Source organism: Pogona vitticeps, chromosome 2 (assembly GCF_051106095.1).
Source record: "Pogona vitticeps strain Pit_001003342236 chromosome 2, PviZW2.1, whole genome shotgun sequence".
Classification (NCBI taxonomy): Eukaryota; Metazoa; Chordata; class Lepidosauria; order Squamata; family Agamidae; genus Pogona; species Pogona vitticeps.
The window spans coordinates 139,616,197-139,636,029 of record NC_135784.1 but is presented as its reverse complement, the minus strand read 5'-3'; the positions used below and the strand labels follow the sequence as shown (position 1 = coordinate 139,636,029).

General features: G+C 45.5%; 1 protein-coding gene across 3 annotated transcripts in view; it reads right to left on the bottom strand.

Annotated features, from left to right (window-relative positions):
- ARHGDIA (Rho GDP dissociation inhibitor alpha) overlaps positions 1-19,833 on the bottom strand; it is a 30,679-nt gene that overhangs the window by 4,092 nt on the left and 6,754 nt on the right. For 2 of the 3 annotated variants that reach the window (XM_072990663.2, XM_020814262.3), the window contains exons 2-3: positions 2,964-3,174; positions 2,137-2,220 (exon numbers count right to left, since the gene is read on the bottom strand). In XM_072990663.2, coding sequence (XP_072846764.1) covers positions 2,137-2,220; positions 2,964-3,153 — 274 coding nt within the window. In that variant the 5' untranslated portion in view covers positions 3,154-3,174. Of the gene's footprint in view, positions 1-2,136; positions 2,221-2,963; positions 3,175-7,604; positions 9,481-19,833 lie in introns of those variants that run through there. The other variant, XM_072990662.2, reaches the window with a different exon arrangement.

Genomic DNA, 19,833 nt, shown 5'->3' with positions numbered 1-19,833 from the left:
CAAAGGGGTCACAAAGTGTTTTCTGTGGGGTCGCCATGGTTATTTTTAGTTACATTTATTTTTATACAGTATTTATTATACTAAATATGGTATATGCAATACTTTAATTATTTTAAGCCATCTCTTCCCCATGTAAACAATGCACATGCACCTGGCCATCCACCTGATCTAAAAGAAAATGTGATTCATCAGACCAGGCAACCTTCTTCCACTGCTCCATAATCCAGTTCTGATGCTCATATTCCCATTGTAGGGGCTTTCAGCAGTGGACAGGCGTAATCATGGGCACTCAGCAGCTATGCAGCCCCATACGCAGCAAACTGCAATTTATTGTGTGTTCTGACAACTTTCATCAAGTTTTTCAGCAATTTGAGTTACAGTAGCTCTTCTCTGTGATTAGACCAGATGGGCTAGCCTTTGCTCTCCACATGCATCCATGAGCCTTGGGCATCAGTGACCCTGATATTGGTTCACCAGTTGTCCTTCCTTAGACCACTTTTGGTAGGCATTAACTACTGCATACTGGGAACATCCAACAAGACTTGCCCTTTTGGAGATGTTCTACCTAGTTGTCTATCCATCACTATCTGGCCCCTGTCAAAGTAACTCAGATCGTTTTGCTTACCAATACGCTTCCAACACATGAAATTCAAGAACTGACTGTTCAGTTGCTGCCTAATGTATGCCAGTCCTTCACATGTGTCACTGTAAGAATATAACCAATGCTATTCACTTCAACCTATCAGTGGTTTTAATGTTGTGGCTGAGCAATATTGTGAGATGGATGTTGGGAGACATTGTGTTATGCTGGTCCTGCTCCTAAGTGCAAGATCTGTTACAAGGGGACAATTTGTGTTAAGCCTTTAGAAGTAAAGTGTTGCAAAGTTCAGTTTTATTTCTCACGCGGCTAAATATCTATAAAAAGGTTCTGGGTACTGGTCATCTTAAAGCTTTGCAGCTGGGAGCCATCAGCATGCTGGCACTTGATTTCTCCTGATCAGATTCAAAAGACTAATACATTGAAACTGAATCCCAAAAGAATAGCAGTTGCATGAACTGTTTCTTCCAAGGTGTGAGAAGAAGTATGTGATCTGCTCTCAGTGGAGCTGTTTTCTCCTTCTAAAGGAGTAGGTACTTCCTGGATTTATCTTAGTCACTGAAGGCTCAAGTAGCCTCCATGGATAAGAGTTCTGGGCTAGCACTGGTTCTATTATTATAATATCAGCTACAACACTTCCTAGATAGGGATGATCCAATTATGATTCATGAATTAATAATTACCCATCTAGGCTGCCGAGGTCCCCTGTGTGTGGCTGCCCTTGACGATAACCTGCAAACTATAGCTAGTACAGAATGCTGTGTCTAGATTGCTGTCAGTAAATATCATGTAACACGGATTTTAAAGTCACTGTACTGGATTCAATATGCTTCTGGCCTGCATTCAAGATGTTAATAATGATGCTAAAAGCCTGAGTGGCTTGGAACCCTGGTATTTGCATCTGAGGGAGCGCCTCTCCCAGTATATACTGTATGTGCCTCAGTATGAACACCTACTGAACAGACTTTGCTCAGGAGCCCACAGCTGAAAGTGTTACACCATGTAGAGATACAAAACACAACCCTTATCAGCTGTGATAATCGGGTAGCTGAACACCTTTCTCTCAGTGCCCTGATTGGTGCTGCTGCCACAGGCCTCAAACCAGCAGCAAAAAACCTAGCCATATACGAAAGCTTTAGGACCTCAGTGAGCACAGCATAGTCCCGATTCATCGCTGCTGATCCCAGACTGCACTAAAACCAAACACAAATTCATGCTGTGGCTCAGCCTCTCCCTGAAAAATATGGCCCCCAACAAAAAGCCGATTCCACATGACGCTGACAGAACCTTAAATCAAACCCCGGCTACAACATTGCAAGAGCACCTCTCAGAGCTCCCAGGCCTGACGTTCCCCTTCTCCTCTGCTACAACTCGGTGCAAAGCGACGGCTTTTGGAGGACTGCCTGCAAAGTCTGACTGTCCCCAATATAAGTGTGGAGTAGCAACAGACTGAAGCTGAAAGCTCAGCGGCAGAGCCACCGTAGCCTACAGTTTATTTATAGGAGTGTACAGGATACTGCCTGGTCGATGACGCCTACCTGTCAAATCCAACTCCAAGGGGCCCGGAGCAGTGGCGCAAACCAAAGTCAGTTTCGTCACCACCACGTTTGGAGTGCTGGGATCTGAAAGAGAGGAATAAGCACAAATATCAGAAACTGGAAGGGTTCCCACTCCTCTCATTTCATAGAAGGCAGACGTGAGTGTTGAAAAGAAGGGAGAAAGCTTTCTTCATTACTACAGTAAGGCCAGCAATTACTCTGTGGACATGTGATGCAGCCATCATTTTAAAGGGAAGATTTCAAAACTGAAGTGACAGGAAGCACGGAAGGGTCTCCAAACTTGGTGGTGAGGAGCTTTATGCTCTCAACTTCCACCATCCTGTGGTTCCTACGATTCATTCTCCTCATACATGACATGCAGCTCTTCCTCCTCTTATTGTTTCAGGCTCTTTCAAATAGGGTACAACAATTTGGGTGGAGGAAACAACACCCACCTACCCCCCCCCCACAAGCCTTCATCCAAAAATGTCATTATTTCTGGTTATGAATCTGTTTTTATTTTCGTAGTTAAATCCAAGGCTTAATATTCTAGATTGTCAAGGGACTGCTAAAAAAAAGAGTGCTATTTATCAGCAGCTACCCTCCCTGCAACATGACCCACTTCAAAATAGATCAGCGCGCAACATTCTCTTGATGAACCCAATACCTAGACTGGCCTAGACTGATCGCATCCTCCCTGCCCATCAAGGTGGAAGAGGGCTGAATACCTGCTGTCAGGGAAGACTGTGCCCTTTGAAAGGGTTGGGCAGCCTTCAGTGGCTTTCCTCCCCCTGCCCGGGTCCCCCACCAGCCCTCCGAGCACTCACCAGCAGCGATAGTGACATTTCCCAGCAGGGCCTCTTTGTACTTGCGTAGGCTCTCGTCATCCTTATCCAGTTCCTGGATCTCCTGGATGCTCTTTTGGGCAGGGGGCTTGTAGTTGACAGAGTGTTCGTCCTCCTCGTTTTCAGCTGCAATCTGGGCCAGCTGTTCCGGTGTCGGTTCTTGTTCAGCCATTTCTGAAACTGTGACCTATATCTGGGGTAGATCCACATATTATTAATAACCTTATTAATATTGCTGCATTACTATAATAAGGACATTATGTCATCCCCCCTCAGAGACAGTTCAGTGAGTAGACCCATCCATATGGGGTAAAATTAATTCTTACTCAAAGGCTTTTTAAAAATTGCTTTGATGAATATCCAACTGATGTTCTCTGTATGCATAAAAGAGGTTGTTGAAGCACTTGCAGTATATTTTCTAGGCTACCATGGATAGAACTGATTGTGCATCCAGAGGAAAATCTGATTTATAACGGACAGTAAGGAAAACATATCATCACTTGTGCAACTGCACTAACACAATCGTATATCATCATCATCATAAACCTTTATTGGCATTTAAAGTACATCAGTAACAGTTGGCGCCATACTATTGCAAACTGAAGGGAAACAATCCTGAAAGTACGAACTAGAGAGGTTATACAGGAGGGGATTGGGGAAGGGGTTTAGGCTTAGAGACCGCTAGTAGGAAATCCGCTACCAAGCTGGAGATGGTCGCCGAGTAGTCGCTTAGGAGGATAGGAAGAGGGTCAGCAAATGAAACAAAAAGAGAAGACAGAAGGGGTTCGAGGATATTGTTTCGTAGGTATTGGTGAGCCGGGCAACGGAGTAATATATGATCTAGAGAGTCTGGCTCAGATGAGCAAGAGGGACAGAGTCTGTTATTGCGTGGTATGTTAGCAAATCTGCCAAAATGAGCAGCTGATGGAAAGATGTTTAACCTTGCTAACATAAATGCTCTCCTTTTACTGGGATTAATTAATTTACTGAAATAATTGGAGGGTCTACCAAGAGAGGGAGAGAGACCGAAGAAGTGAGGGGAACAAATAGGATTTAAATTGGAAAGTAATAGGTTGAATTCCTGTTGCCAGAGTTTGGATTTGATGATTTGGTGCGCTCTATAAAGGTTGGTGTCTGAGAGGGATTCAGGGGAGAGGTCCAAAGATTCAAGCTTGGCATCAAGAAGTTTAAACCACTTGGATGAGAAGGAATCTTTTAATAGGTCATTGAGTATGGAGTCTGGGTGAATATTGAGGTGCAGTCTAAGCCAAAACTTGAAGGTTATGGACCAAGCGGTGGTAGAAGGGAGAGGAATGCCTAATTCAAGTATCAATGTGGACAATCTAATTGAGTTAGGGACCCCAAGAATCCTTCTGAGGAAGAGGGCCGCTACTTTGTCAAGGTCTTGATTTGCAGCCTCAATCCAGATTGGGGCTCCATATAACAGCTGGGAAAAGATTTTAATTTGAAATATATGGAGAGCAGCGGGGATGTACTGGTTGCCGCTGTTGAAGTGGAATCGGGCAATTGCGTTTAAATGTGGCAAGGCTAAGGAAATGGCCGATTTACGGTGGTGGGTCCAGCTATGTCGAAAGTGGAAAGTGATCCCCAAATATTTAAAGGTCTGGACTTGCTGGAATGATAATTTGCCAATCTTCCAGACCGTCGGGGCCCAGGATTTCGAGAAAACCAAAATTTTGGTTTTCTCAGAATTGATTGATAATTCATTGGAAAGGCAGTATTCTTGGAATGAAGATAGCAGATGACGAAGGCCAGATTTAGTGACTGACAACAGCACTGTGTCATCTGCATAGAGAAAAATAGGGACGGGGACACCATTGAGAGAGGGAGGGGAGTTTCCAGGACTAGAAAGAAAAGAGGGGAGGTCTGCAAGATATAGGTTGAAGAGGGAAGGGGCAAGTATACAACCTTGGCGGACTCCTTTGTTGATGGGGATTTCGTCAGTCATAGAGCCTGTGCCATCCAGACGAATCCGGCACGAATTGGAAGAGTGGAGGCGTTGAATCAGAAAAAGAAGGCGGGGGTCGATCCCCCAGTTGGCCAATTTCTTCCACAGTATGTCCCTATTGATTGAATCAAACGCTCCTCTAAGGTCTATAAAGGCAGTATACAGTTTAACTCCATGGTGATCGGAGTATTTTTCAGCCAAAAAGGATAATGTGAAGGCGTGGTCGACTGTGGAAGCACCTGGGCGGAAACCTATTTGTTCTCTGCCCGGGAGGGCTTTTGAAAGTGCCCAAGATGTAAGTCTGTTAAGTAGATATTTAGAGTAGAGCTTCCCAATGAATGAGAGGAGGCTTATTGGCCTGTAGTTGTTCGGGTTAGCAGGATCACCCTTTTTGAAAATGGGTACAATAATTGAAGACAACCAGGAGTGGGGGAAAAGACCTGAATGGTTGATTAGTGTAAATAAGTTTGATAAGGGCTCCGACCACCATGAAGGGTTGCTTATAAGAATTTCCGTTGGGATATCATCTGGACCTGGGGCTTTCCCAGGTTTCAAGGTATTGATGAGCTCTTCCACCTCATCCGGGGTGACTGGTGGCCATTCCGGTAAGTCTGGGTGATACAGGGGAGGATCTTTATGTGTGACTGGGGCTGTAAAGATTCTGGAAAAGTGAGTAACCCAAGTAGAAGCGGGGATAGGGGGAGGAACATTACGAACTAAGGGGGAATTTGTGCGAGAAACAAGGGTCCAGAAAGATTTGTGGTTGTTGGAATGAATTGCATCATGAAGTAATTGCCAGTTATGTTGGGCGAATGAGTGCTTCTTTTCTTCTAGAAGGGATCTACATGCTTTCCTCAGATGGAAGTGTGATTTTAGAAGGGCTGGGGAAGGGTCACGACGGACTGAAGAAAAAAAACTGTCTAACACACTTCTTGGCATTCCAGCATTCTGTATCAAACCAAGAAGGAGCATGTTTATGAGAGTTAGTAGAAGGAGATGTTCTAAGAAACTGAACTAGTGCCTTAGAGAGGGACTCATAAGTCGCAATGGCAGTAGAAGGTGTGCTGGTCTCAGTCAGTTTCAGAGTTAAATTGATGGAGTCTTTCATTCTAGACCAAGCATTGAAAGCTTCCTCAGTCTTAGGGGACCATTTAAGGCGAGGTATAAGTTGTGGTCGGGGGTACTTTGATATCGTGTTGGGGAAGGGAAGACTTAAAACAAGATGGATGGGCAAATGGTCACTATCAGAGCGAGAATCAACAGTGAAGTCTGAGAGGAAGGGCAAGACAGCTGAGGAGGTAAGTGCGTAATCTAGGACGCTTGTCCCCCTAGAAGAAAAATGAGTTAGTCTACCTGGAATGTCGTTAGCGGTGGAACCATTGAGTATATTTAAATTGAATTCCAGACATAAGTCTACCAGTTGTGTAGTATAGTTATTGAATGCAAAGTCTTGAGAGAGTCTTGGACCTTGGAACTCAGGTGGAATCAGTTCTTCTGAGTCCCAGTTCATATATTGGGACAGGGCTAAATTGTTGGAGCCCAGTCTAGCATTAAAGTCGCCCAGAAATAAAAGGGAGACAAATGGTTTGAACACCAGGTATTCCGTTGTAAAGGACTTCACCTCGTCCCAGGGGGAGGGGGTAACTGTATAGGAGGGGGGAATGTATATGTTGAGAACTAATATCTTGAAGTCTTTACATAAAAGCAGAATAGCTTGGAAAAACCTGGATTGGGAAGCAAGGGGAATTAGAGAGTACCCAGAAGAAGATCTGGACAGACAACAGAGACCGGCACAAGGGCGGCCCATTTGTTTAGATTTAAAAGCTGGGAGATGATGGGAAGTAAACCCTGGTATGTGTGGAGGGGTTAGGGACCAGGTTTCTTGGAGAAGAATGATATCAAAAGACGATAGATAGTTGATGAAATCGGGATCAGTTGTTTTTTCCCCCCACCCCGCTATATTCCAAGAGACTAACTTAAGGCAGGATACTGGGATTGAAAAGGTCTGGGAGGGTACAGGTAGTCAACCGGAAAGATTGGAATTGATTGGGCAGGAAAGGGTATCAGTATTAGTTGAATAGCTTGTGGCCCCAGAGGAAGTTTTATTATTAGCTAGAGAGGATGCTCTCATAGGTGTTCCATCTAATTGGTGGGGGAGAGATTTGGCAACAGTGGCCGGCAAGGAGCAAGAAGGGGTTAACGAAGGAGGCTCCATAATGCAGACCAGATTATCCCCCTTGGTGTCAGGGTTAATGAAATTATAAAATTAATTCTTACTCAAAGGCTTTTTAAAAATTGCTTTGATGAATATCCAACTGATGTTCTCTGTATGCATAAAAGAGGTTGTTGAAGCACTTGCAGTATATTTTCTAGGCTACCATGGATAGAACTGATTGTGCATCCAGAGGAAAATCTGATTTATAATGGACAGTAAGGAAAACATCTCATCACTTGTGCAACTGCACTAACACAATCGCATAAGCAAGCAGGATTCTAGCCTTTTAAATTAAGGGCTCAATTGCAAATCCAAAGAGAAAGAAAGAGAGCATAAGCAAAAGAGAAGCAAAAAGAAACATATAAGACAAAGCCATTGGTTACATTAATATGTCCACAAAAATTTGTCATTCCAGTTGCTGTCTCTGTGTGTAAGATACCTATTAATGTTGAAAGATTAAGAAAGCTGTCATGGTACAGCTTCTTTGACTTCAAGAGCCCAGCTTCCTCTGTGGAAGTCAGAAAGCAGCAATCGCCTGTGTAAAGGACTCCTGCCCTCAAGCCAAACAATACATGGTGTGACTAGCCTGCACTTTGCCCTTGCTGGAGGAGCACACATTTAGTTGCTGGAAAGACTTCTCCCCCATCAAGAGGGCAAAACTGATCAACCAAGCAGTAAGCCTGTGCCTCTAGCCTAGTCTCTACCACTGCATGCTAATTCACTCAGCAAACAGTGGCCCACATAAGCCAGCAGCCCCACAATGCACAAAACCAGGGGGTGGGGAGTGGGACCGATGACCGTATGTATAGCAGCTGCTGCCTCTCTGCAAGGGGGGCACTCAGCACAGCTGACTGCAGAGTTTCAAGACTAAAGAAGGCAGCTGATCTTTGGAAAAGAAAAGAGTGTGGGGTAGTGTGTCTGGGCCTTTATGTCAGCTATTATGTCAGCAGAGGTAACTATGGTTAATGAAGCTGGCGTCCACTATAAGCCCTGTTTCAGACACTCTGTGCTCCTCTGCATGCTACAAAATGCCCGTTGAAGCAACAGCTGATTGCAGGGGATTCTCTGTGAAGCTCAGAAATAATTTGAGCTAGTGATCTCAAGTGACATTTCAAAGTTGCTATTGACATTCCGTCATCTCTAGGGAGCCCAGGGCTCTGGTTCTTCACGACCATGCTACTTCAGAGAGGAAAGGATGGGATATTTCTTCAGTGCTGTTGGGAAACACTCCCCCTTTACTGCTTCCTTTTGTGCCTCTCCTCCTTAGATCCACTTTGCATAAAAATGCAGAGGTCAGAGCAGGGGCTCAACTCCTACCAATCAGCACCAGAAGATGCTCAAGTGGCCCAGCTAGAAGAGAGGGAAGCCCACTTGAAAGCCTGAGCTACAGGTCCTTAGTCATGCACTACTTTCCAAGTTCACACTCATTTCCACACCACAGAGATGATGGAGTGACATCAGGCAGACCCTTTGCCTGGAAACCCTACAAACAGGAAAAGAGCATTGGGATGCCACTTCAATCTCTTTAAGTACAATTAATTTCAAGATGAAAGCTTTGATGGCTGACAAGGCAGAGACTTAGAAACTTTAGCAGATGTGCTGGATGACGACTACTCCATTAAGTCCCAGCCAGCATGGTACGATGACAGCTTATGGAGAGTGGTGGCAACTGCATTCCCAAGACATCTGGAAGATGCCAGGTTTAGGAAAAGCCATGTGAACTGGATGAGTATTTTTCTCAGCCTACAAGCAGCAGCCAGGTATTGAATCCAAGACAGTCTGCATGAAAAGCATGGGCTCTACCAGACAATTATGGGCCTTCCTGAATTCATTTTGAGTCCTGCACAGTGCTTGGTTCTTAAATTTTGATGGTCAGTGCACTTCCTAATTCTAAAAGCGCTACATTTAATCACGGAGAGCAAGGTTTCTCTGCCATTCAGTCAGCTCAGAACATATAATCTGATTTCATACTGCATGGTGCAGCAGGGAGGCAGGCAGGGAACATGATCACCGGCTCCTAACAAGGGTATGCAACAAACTCAACTCAGCATCAAATGCTCATTACTACATTCCTTCCTCAGATACGCCAAGTTGCTTCTGCCCCTTCATAGACTCCTTCCACATCTTTTATACCAGGTCCTTATTTAATGAAGGACTTTTGATTCCCAGGCCCCATCCCCGTCCCTCTTATTCATGCCTCTTTACTAGAAGATTGATGACACTGTTAAGCTGGTTTGCCTTTATTTATAACTGGAAAAACTCATACTGATTTTGCAAGGATCATTACTGATACACTGTGATTGGGTCCGGTTGAAAGGGGGTGCAGTTCCTCTTTTGGGGTGGGAAATAACCATGAAGAGTCATTTGAAACATTAACAGATTTATTATATTTAACTCCAGGTGATTCAACAACTACTTCTATTGGTTAAAAACAACTCAGTTCGGGTAAATGTCCATAAGAACTTGGTAAGATTTCAATAATGGAATAGTCCGGTTTCATCGCGGAGCTGGCCCAAATCGTTCCTTGTCTGTCATCTTTCTCAACAGGGCGCTCCTCACCGCGCAGACCGTGCCACAACACAGGTGGCGTGCCCAGTCTCCCTCAAGTGGTGGCTGCTGGAAAGATGCGTCCAGCCGGATCGCCTTTCTCCAATGAGCTTGTCCCCTCGAGAAAACCACCAAGGTCCCTAGTAAAGGTTCTTTGCCTGTGGCTCCTTCTTTTCTGGGAGCAGGACCTGGCAACAAGAATCCAACCTTCAGGTTGGGGAAATCTTCCAACAAATTGTGTGCCTGTCACATACAGCACTGATGGTACCTGTCTGTCATGGGTTTGGAGGGAAAGTTCCATCCTATGGGGAGTGGAAGGCGGGACATCAGGGGGGAGGAGCTGTACTGTATATATTTGGGGGAAGTCCTTCGTAAGGGAGCTGACGTGGAGAAGTGGAGTTGGAGTCTGTGGGTCAGACTGGGTACAACTGTTCGTCAGACAGTACATACCTGATAGGTTCAGGTTAGCCAGAACTGATAGGTTCAGGGTCTGTGCGTTACCTTAAAGTGTTTCGTGAGAACCAATCTGTTGTATGTGTATGATTGGGACTATACCAAGTTCCAGTATCCTATTTACCTGATCCTTTTATTTACCCTGTTTGTTGTTTCAATAAACCTTGTTTTCTTGTTTATTAAAATCCATTCCTGGTCTGGGTGACTTGGTAGAGCGAATGGTTGGTGGCAGCCTAACTACAGGGTGGGATACTCCAGTAGGTCTGGGGTCGCTACATTTATTGGTGTCCAGCGGGTGGGATACGACGGGTCCAGTTGCCCAGTGGTCCAGCAAAGCCTTGGCTAGTGCGCCCAGAGCAAGGGGGGTCTAGTCAGGGAAAATCTGAGGGCGCGTAGGTAATCTTCTAGGCTTACCTCACGGGGAGGTAGGCTAGTGGAAGAACGTGCAAACTCAGATTGGGGGACTAGATTAGGGAGCTCTGAGGCAACCCGTTTTGGCGGGAAAGGGCTGAGGCAAAGCTGCGTGAAGTAACAGTGATCTAGCCTGTCTGCTGAGAGGCCTAGCAGAGGGGGTGAATTCTGTCTGGCAACAGTTGCAAGTGGGTGCTGGAGGGACAGCAGCAGTCTATAGAAGGCTGTTTCTGAGGCAAAAGGAAAAAAGTCGTCGTTTTATTTTGAGGCGTGACTTTTGAAGGCAGCCTGGTCTGGGGGGGATTATGCCCTTGACTCGAAGCCAAATGGCAGAAATGGGGGAAGTGAGAGAACCACAGGGAGACCAAGGTTCTGAGGAGGAATTTGGCTCAGTGCAGGATGAGAGCACGGGAGAACTGACCTCAGAACTCAGAAAAATGCTCCTAGCCCAACAGCATGAACTGAGGGTGAGGGAAATGGAGGAAAGGGAAAGGGAGAAACAAAGACAATTTGAGTTAGAAAGAATGGCGTTTGAGCTGAAGAAGCTGGAAATAATGAGTAGAAATAGGAATAATAATAATGAGGGGAACCCAGGGAATGGGGAAGGCAGCCTGTCTAAAACTGACTTGAAGAAATTCCCTGTGTACAACAAGGGAGATTGCCCTGAGGTGTTCTTTTCCCTCGTGGAAAGAGCGTTTGTGGACTTCTCAGTAAGGGAAACTGAGAAGATGACCATTATGCGATCTTTAATCAGTGGCAGCCTGGCAGAAGTCTATGCAGAGATGCCAGTGGAACTGCTGAAAGACTTCGCTGAGTTTAAAAAACTGGTGTTTGCCCAGCATGGGATAAATGCTGAGCAGCTGAGGCAAAAATTCAGGTCACTCACAAAAAAACCAGAGCAGACTTTTACCCAAGTGGGGGCCCAACTGGTGAGGTTGCTAGAGAAATGGCTGTCTCAGGAGGGGACAGAGACCTTCCAGCAGCTCAAAGACCTGATAGCGCTGGAACAATTTTATTCAGTCCTGCATGGGGAACTAAAGTTCCATGTGAGAGGGAGGAAACCTAAAACTGTGACAGAAGTGGCGGAGATCGCAGATTTTATTTACCAAATAAGGAAGCCCTTAGGTGCTGAGGGGAAAACTGTGGGTAAGCCCAAAGAAACCTACAGCAGGTACTCTCAGGGACCAGGGAAAAACCAGCAAGGGGGAGGGGCCCATGTTGAAGGGAAGCCCACTGACATGAAACCACCAAGACCTCAGATTTTGGAGGGAAAACCAAAAACAGATGAGAAAGACTCCAAGTACAGCAGAAAATGTTATTTCTGTCAAGGAAAGGGCCATCTAATCTCAGAGTGTGAGAAATTAAAGCAGCTAAAGGGAAATTTGCCTCATGATTTGTGTGGAACCAAGCCGAAAGCTGTGTTCTGTGTCCAGACAGAGCAAAGCTCCTTGCCACTGAGGGAGCCTGTTACCATGGCGACTCACTCTGGACCAGTTACATCTGCTGATCAGGCTGGGGAAAATGGTCCTCTTGTGGAGGTCAAGCGCTGCTTACTAGTTAGGACAGATTCGCAATTGTTTGAGACCGCGGGTGTGGACGTAGGAATACTTGACCATCAGTATAGGGGGCTAAGGGATACTTGTTCCCAGGTGACCCTGTGCCATCCAGACATTATTCCTAGGAAGCATATAATCCCAAATGAGAGCCTGAAGGTGGCAGGGATTGAGGGGCAGGTGATCTCACTGCCAGTAGCTGAGGTACCTGTGAGCTTTCAAGGCTGGAGGGGAGTTTGGCCTCTAGCGATTTCATCGACTCTGCCAGCAGCCGTGCTCGTGGGAAATGACCTGGCTGAACATGTGAAACGGGTGCTAGTGATTACACGCTCACAAGCTACCACGGGGACAGTTCAGGGGGGTACTGAAGAGCCCGAGGCTGAAGCAGATGAGGGTAGTCCCGAAGCTGTGGCAGAAACCTTAACCACAGACAGCAAATTCGGCCAAGAGCAAAAGGCAGATGCCACTCTCCGAAAGTGTTTTGAAAAGGTGACAGACACCCAGCTAACACCTGAAACCCCAGCGAGATTTCACGAGAAAAAGGGAATTTTATATAGAGAGACCCTGATGAATGTCTCAAAAGGGGGAGATGGGATCAGAAGTCAGCTAGTGGTACCTGAAAAGTATCGCCCCATGATCTTACAAAGGGGGCACTCTGACATGTTTGCTGCGCACTTGGGGGTGAACAAAACACAGCAGAGAATCACACAAAAATTTTACTGGCCTGAAATAGGGAAGCAGATCAAGGAGTTCTGTAAACAATGTGATGTGTGTCAGAGGCAGGGGAATAACCGTGACAGGACCAAAACGAAGTTGTGCCCTTTGCCTGTGATTGACACCCCGTTCAAATGTATAGGAGTGGATATTGTGGGACCTTTGCCCAAGGCCACCAAGAGGGGGAACCGGTTCATTCTCACCATTGTGGACCATGCCACGAGGTACCCCGAAGCCATTCCCTTGACTAACATCGAAACTAACACAGTGGCAGATGCCTTGGTGGGGTATATGTCCAGGATGGGATTTGCCTCAGAAATAATCACAGATTTGGGCACATCGTTTACATCAAAGCTCATGAAACGGTTATGGCAAATCTGTGGAATTAAACACAAGGAAACCACTGCCTATGACCCCGAAAGTAATGGGTTAACGGAGAAGTTCAATGGGACTCTGATGCGCATGATTAGGGCTTACTTGGCAGAGAATCCAAACAATTGGGACCAGAAGCTGCAATCCCTTTTGTTTGCTTACCGATCAGTGCCCCAAGCCAGTACCGGGTTCAGTCCGTTTGAACTTTTGTTTGGGAGAAAAGTAAAAGGTCCACTTGATTTAATCAAACAGAATTGGGAGCAGATCACCCAGGGTGACCCACAAGATGTTGTGACGTATATAGACACTTTAATGAATGACCTGAAGAGAAACCTAGAGCTAGCAGCAGAAAACCTGCAAGCTCAGAAGGTCAGACAGAAAACCTGGTATGACCAGAAAGCCAGGGAGAGGCACTTTAACCCAGGGGAGGAAGTGCTTTGGCTTAGGCCCTGCAAAGAGAACAAACTGCAGCTCAAATGGGCAGGACCATACAGGGTCATTTCCAAGATGTCGGACCTGAACTACCTTATAGAACAGGAGGAACACCAAGCACGGAGGGTGGTACATGTGAATGCCCTGAAACCCTACTACAGAGGGGAACAGAGGGTTTTATTTGCCATAAAAGCAGCTGAGAGTGAGGAAGCTGAATTGCCCTTCTGGGAGGGTAGAGGGGAAGTGAAATACAACCCAGATGAGGTGAAGATCAGTCCTGCACTCACCCAAGACCAGCAGCAAGAACTAAAAGTGCTGCTCACTAAATATCATAAGGTTTTTTCAAATAAGCCGGGGATAGTGAAGGGAGTGATGCATCGGATCCACACAGGGGATGCACCCCCGCAAGCAGTATCCCCGTACCGAGTGACGGGACCCTATAGGGACAAGGTGCGGAAGGAGCTGGACGAGATGCTTAGGGAGAACATAATCATCCCCTCTTCTAGTCCTTGGTCCTCTCCGATAGTCCTGGTGGACAAGCCTGATGGGAGCATTAGATTTTGTGTAGATTACCGGAAATTAAACCGCGTAACCACTCCTGATGCCTACCCAATGCCCAGGCTAGACAACCTGATTGAAACCATAGGGGGTTGTCGGTTCATTTCATCGTTGGACCTAGTAAAGGGTTACTGGCAATTAAGGATTGATCCCAGGGATCAGGAAAAGACCGCATTTTGCAGCCCTTTCGGTCTATATGAGTTTAGAGTCCTTAGTTTTGGTCTCAGAAATGCACCAGCCACATTCCAAAGGCTGATGGACCAGACCTTAGCAGGGCTCAGTGACTTTACTGTGGCCTACATTGACGATATAGGGATCTTCAGCAATACCTGGGAAGATCACCTGAAACACCTGGAGATAGTGCTGCAGAGGTTAAGTGCAGCAGGGCTAACAGTAAAGGCAAGCAAGTGTCAGCTGGGTAGCCCAGAAATAAAATACTTGGGTCACATAGTAGGGGGAGGAGTGATCAAACCCCTAGAGGCCAAGATAAAAGCCGTTCGTGATTGGCCCAGACCCAACACCAAGAAAAAAGTCAAATCATTTCTTGGGTTGGTGGGCTACTACAGAAAGTTCATCCCGAGGTTTAGCGAGATGGCGACTCCGCTGACCGATCTGACGCGGAAGAAGACTGATGACCGCATCCCGTGGACCAGCGACTGTGAGGAGGCGTTCCAGAGGTTGAAGGAGGCGCTCATCCATTATCCAGTGCTGCGTGCTCCCGACTTCGACCGGGAGTTCATCATCTACACCGATGCATCTAACAGCGGGGTAGGAGCAGTTCTTTGCCAGGAGGATGAAAATGGTGACCAGCATCCAGTGTCCTACCTGAGTAGGAAACTCCAGAAAGGTGAGAGACATTTGGCAACCGTGGAAAAGGAGTGCCTGGCCATAGTATATGCGATTCAGAAGGCCAAACCTTACATCTGGGGAAGACATTTTGTTCTGTGCACTGACCACTCACCACTGCAGTGGTTAAAGACAATGAAAACACATAATAGTAAACTTATGAGGTGGGCTTTAAACCTGCAAGATTTTGACTTTGAAGTGAAGGTGGTCAGAGGGACAATGAACTGTGTTGCTGACGCCTTGTCAAGAAGACCCGACGAGTGAAGACGGCGAAGAAACCATGGACTGTGTATATTGGTGACCAAAAGTTAAATGTACCTGTTTATTGAACAGACGTGGTTTGTATTAATAAAGGTAACTTAATGTATTGCAAATATTAATGTATAAATGCATAAGTGATATGGTTGACCTAGAGTGAGTAAGTATGGGTTATGGGATTGTATTAGAATGTATAACTGTTTATGTGTTTTGATCCTGGTTGTTTTTTTGGAGAAAAGCACTTTAGCTTTTCCCCCGCAAAACAACTTATAAAGGGGGGAGGTGTCACATACAGCACTGATGGTACCTGTCTGTCATGGGTTTGGAGGGAAAGTTCCATCCTATGGGGAGTGGAAGGCGGGACATCAGGGGGGAGGAGCTGTACTGTATATATTTGGGGGAAGTCCTTCGTAAGGGAGCTGACGTGGAGAAGTGGAGTTGGAGTCTGTGGGTCAGACTGGGTACAACTGTTCGTCAGACAGTACATACCTGATAGGTTCAGGTTTCTATCTAGGTAGCCAGAACTGATAGGTTCAGGGTCTGTGCGTTACCTTAAAGTGTTCCGTGAGAACCAATCTGTTGTATGTGTATGATTGGGACTATACCAAGTTCCAGTATCCTATTTACCTGATCCTTTTATTTACCCTGTTTGTTGTTTCAATAAACCTTGTTTTCTTGTTTATTAAAATCCATTCCTGGTCTGGGTGACTTGGTAGAGCGAATGGTTGGTGGCAGCCTAACTACAGGGTGGGATACTCCAGTAGGTCTGGGGTCGCTACAGCGCCTTTTTGTAATCAACCTCTTTCCCTCCTTTCATATCTTCCTCTGGGACTCTCCATACCCTCACTTCCCCCTCCTCCTTTTTATCCTCTTCCCATAAAGGTAAAGTCAACTCCCCCCCTTCCTTTCCCTTTCTTTCTTCTACTAAACAAACCTCTACTTTCATCTCTCCCTTTTTCCTCCGTCAATCACTCCTCCTGTTTCCTCTCCTGTTGCTTCTTTTAACCGTTCCTTTCTTTGAGGAGATGGCGCACTCTCATTACTTTCCTCTCGTCCTATTCCGCCTTCACACACACACACACACACACACTCTCTCTCTCTCTCTCTCTCTCTCTCAACACAACCTAGTATTCTGGCCTCAGGCTGCTGTGATGCATCCTTGCTGTGAAGAGAGATAATTTTATCATTTTTGTGCAAATACCTTTGGTCAGCTCACCGTTCACAAATCTCGGTGAAGGAAGGAAAAAAAAAAACCAAAGATGGGTTCCTGGGACCCCCAAACAGCTAATATAGTAAGCCCACATGGCCCTAAGCAGAGACCAACAGGGAGGAAGCAACCAAGTGTATCTCATCTAACTAGAGAGGAGGCATAGAAATATCCCATCGCCTTTGAACATTGTGGCCACCTATTACCCTGCAGGAAACTGACATTGATTCCAACCCACCCCTGTGCACCAACAGCATCATAAAGAAATCCAGGAATTAAACAACAGGAAGAAAAGTAAATGGAAAAAGGTATCAAAGCAAGGGGTATTCCTCTGCTTTTAAACATTATGCAGGACAAACAGATCTCTGCCCACCTTCCATTGTTCTTTAGCAGGCAAGGCAGCACTCAACCCCCCTCCACCCCTTCTCAGCCACCCACAGAGAAGCTTTCAGCAAGAAGCAGCACTCCTCTGAAGTGCTCCCTTAAGGCACAGCAGTTGATTTGTCACGTCTGGAAGTATAAAGTGATTAGGCCTAGCCCTACACTACGGGAAAGCAGCACACCCCTCCCCTTCCAATCAGGAAGCTGGCTTGTTCCCCAAGGGTGTGTCCAAATGCCTTGGACATTACTAAAGAGCTGCTACCACTGGCGCAACTCAGCTCCTTTCTTACATGTGCACATGTCGACCAGCTACACACCAAGGTTCTGCTTGCATCTCATTCCCCCTGCCTAAAGGCAGCCAAGGAACATTCCATCCTGTTCCTCAGGCAAAGTAGCTATTATACCCTATATGCTACCACCATACGGCCGAAAAATGTACCTATAGCCTTGCTGTCTCTACCCCCCAATTCATCCAAATGCAACTGACAGGGCCCATATGCATTGCCCAGCTACAACTTCAGGAAGAATTCCCTCCATCCTCTACACCCTAGCCCCAAATGCTATCCCGGAATCAGTGTGAATATTAAACTTCACGCTTTATTCCACAGTGTGTCTTTGAGGCATCTGAGAAAGGAAATCATGCACCGATAAGGGGTGTGGCAACTTTGAGCCAAAGTATACATTGTAGATAAAAGGCTAGCTGGTAGTCCTTAAAAGAACTGGAGCTTATGATTAGCCATTCACAAAATGCAGGAGAACCCCAGCTGCATTATTACAAATGCAAAGACATGTGCCCCTCACTCCCATTCAGGCCAAGAGATTAATCCTCTCTAAACACTTCTGATGACAGCAGCTTGGAAAGCCCTTTTAACTTCCCTAGGCAAGGCAGACACCACAGCCCAGCCACAACGCCTGAAGTCTGGTCCTAGAAAGCAGATTCACAGCTGCTTTTCTCCAACAGCACATGCAAGTTTTCGGCAGCAACAGCAGACAAAGATCACAAGTCTGGTTGTGTCAATGCAGCAGAGCACAGAGGCATCAGAGAGGTGGAACAAGTTGTCACCCGGAAGAAAGCTGCAACCTCACTTCAAATCAGGTCACAAAATCCCTGTTCACATTAATGCAAGAATGTCTTCAAATCAGACAGGAAGGCGATAGATATGCTTGCAAAAAGCTTGCCCAAGCTTCCTAAGCCTCCTCCTTGAAGGAAGAGACTAGTTTACTAGAGGTCAATAGCATAATGTCTGCCCAGCCAGAACAAAGGCTCTTTATCTGCCACTTCCAGGTACTGTCATTTTAAATCATGATCTCAGACACTCTGCTACCAAAACCTACAATGAGAAAGTTCTTGTGCAAAGGAGCTTAAAAGGGATCTTGGTTAAATTATACTGTCCTCAAAAACAGCAAAGACGAACAGAGAACATGGTTGCAAATGCCTGTAAGACAGGGTTCCAAGTTTTTAAGCAATAAACAGTGCAAAGGCGAAGAAGGAAAACTCTCCCATAGGAATTATGTGGCATTGTTTAATGTTTCCGGGAAGCTCTGCAGCTGTACTACTACGCTTACGCAGAGACAGATTCCCATATGTGCTAAGAAGGGACAGTGTCAGTGTGGTATAGCAGAGTTTTGTGAAACCTAAATACTGGAAGATTTGTGTGGCATACATTTATGTAACAAATCCATTTCAGATACATTGTCTTAATGGTTAAGTCACAACTTGAGTACGCCTACTGAACCAGTGGGAATTTGGCGAGTCCTTTCCTCTAGTTCCACTGTTTCAATAGGCTTACTCTAGTTGTGACTTGCTACTTGATTTCAGCCATAAAGTTTATCCCTCAGTTTGCAGACATACATACATACAAGGAGAATGAAAAATACTAAACAGTAAAACCAAAAGGCTAGGGTGAAACGTTGTGTTTTTCTACACAATATGACCGCAGTACACAATAAGTCTGTTAGCCTTTAAGAGAGCTTTTCCCAATTTAGCTCTAAGCAGATGTTTTGGATTACAACTTCCACCCTCCCCAATCTTTAATCTTCCTAGCAAAGGTAGATGGGCATTGATGTTCAAAGCCAGGAGGTGGGTTCAAGTTTGCAAATGATACTGAAATGTGCAATAGGGCGGCTTTTTAAAAATTCCAGTATATGACAAGGTGAAATTCATGTGAACCCTAAGCCAAATGAACAAGCAAAAATGCTTAACCAATCAATACTCAACCCTACTGACAAGATACTGCCTAAGACTAGATCCTTCTAGAATCAAAACATAAATTGAGAATTACAAGTTAGGCATTACATGTTTAACCTTCCACAGAGAACATGGGTGGGGCTGCCATTGTGGCCACATAGAAGACACAGAATGTGACATTTGAAAACTGCACCTCTCTCGTGTAAAAACAAGCCTCTACATTTCATGGCTGTAAGGGGAAACTCTGAAACATAAAGCATCTGGAGGAAATCAGGAAATCCAAAGAGATGGAAAGCACCATTTTAGCTTTCCTAACTGAGAATTCTCCGTCCTTATTGTAGGCACTGGCCAAGCCATTACCAGTCCTCTTTAAGCATTACAAGCTTTCTGACTTGAAAGAAAATTACGCTATGGGTTGTGGAATTTATTCTGGGCACATTCCCTTGGCACAGAAATTGTTTTTAACAAGACATCTAATATATTCAAAACTTAGTGTGGAATACTCTTGAACCTAGTTCCTAAAGCAGTGCAATGACTGGAAAACCACAATTTCCTTATCTTCAAGTTCTGAAACTTAGAAGATTGGCTTTCCTGTATGAAACAATCATTAGCTGTTGAAGTGGCTTCCCAGGCTTCATTCTGTCACATTTTCACAGTGCATGAATTGATAGACAGCTACATGAATGCCCAATACTAGGCTACATAGTGCAGATTTATCTAGCACCCATAAATGCACCCCTTTCAGAAT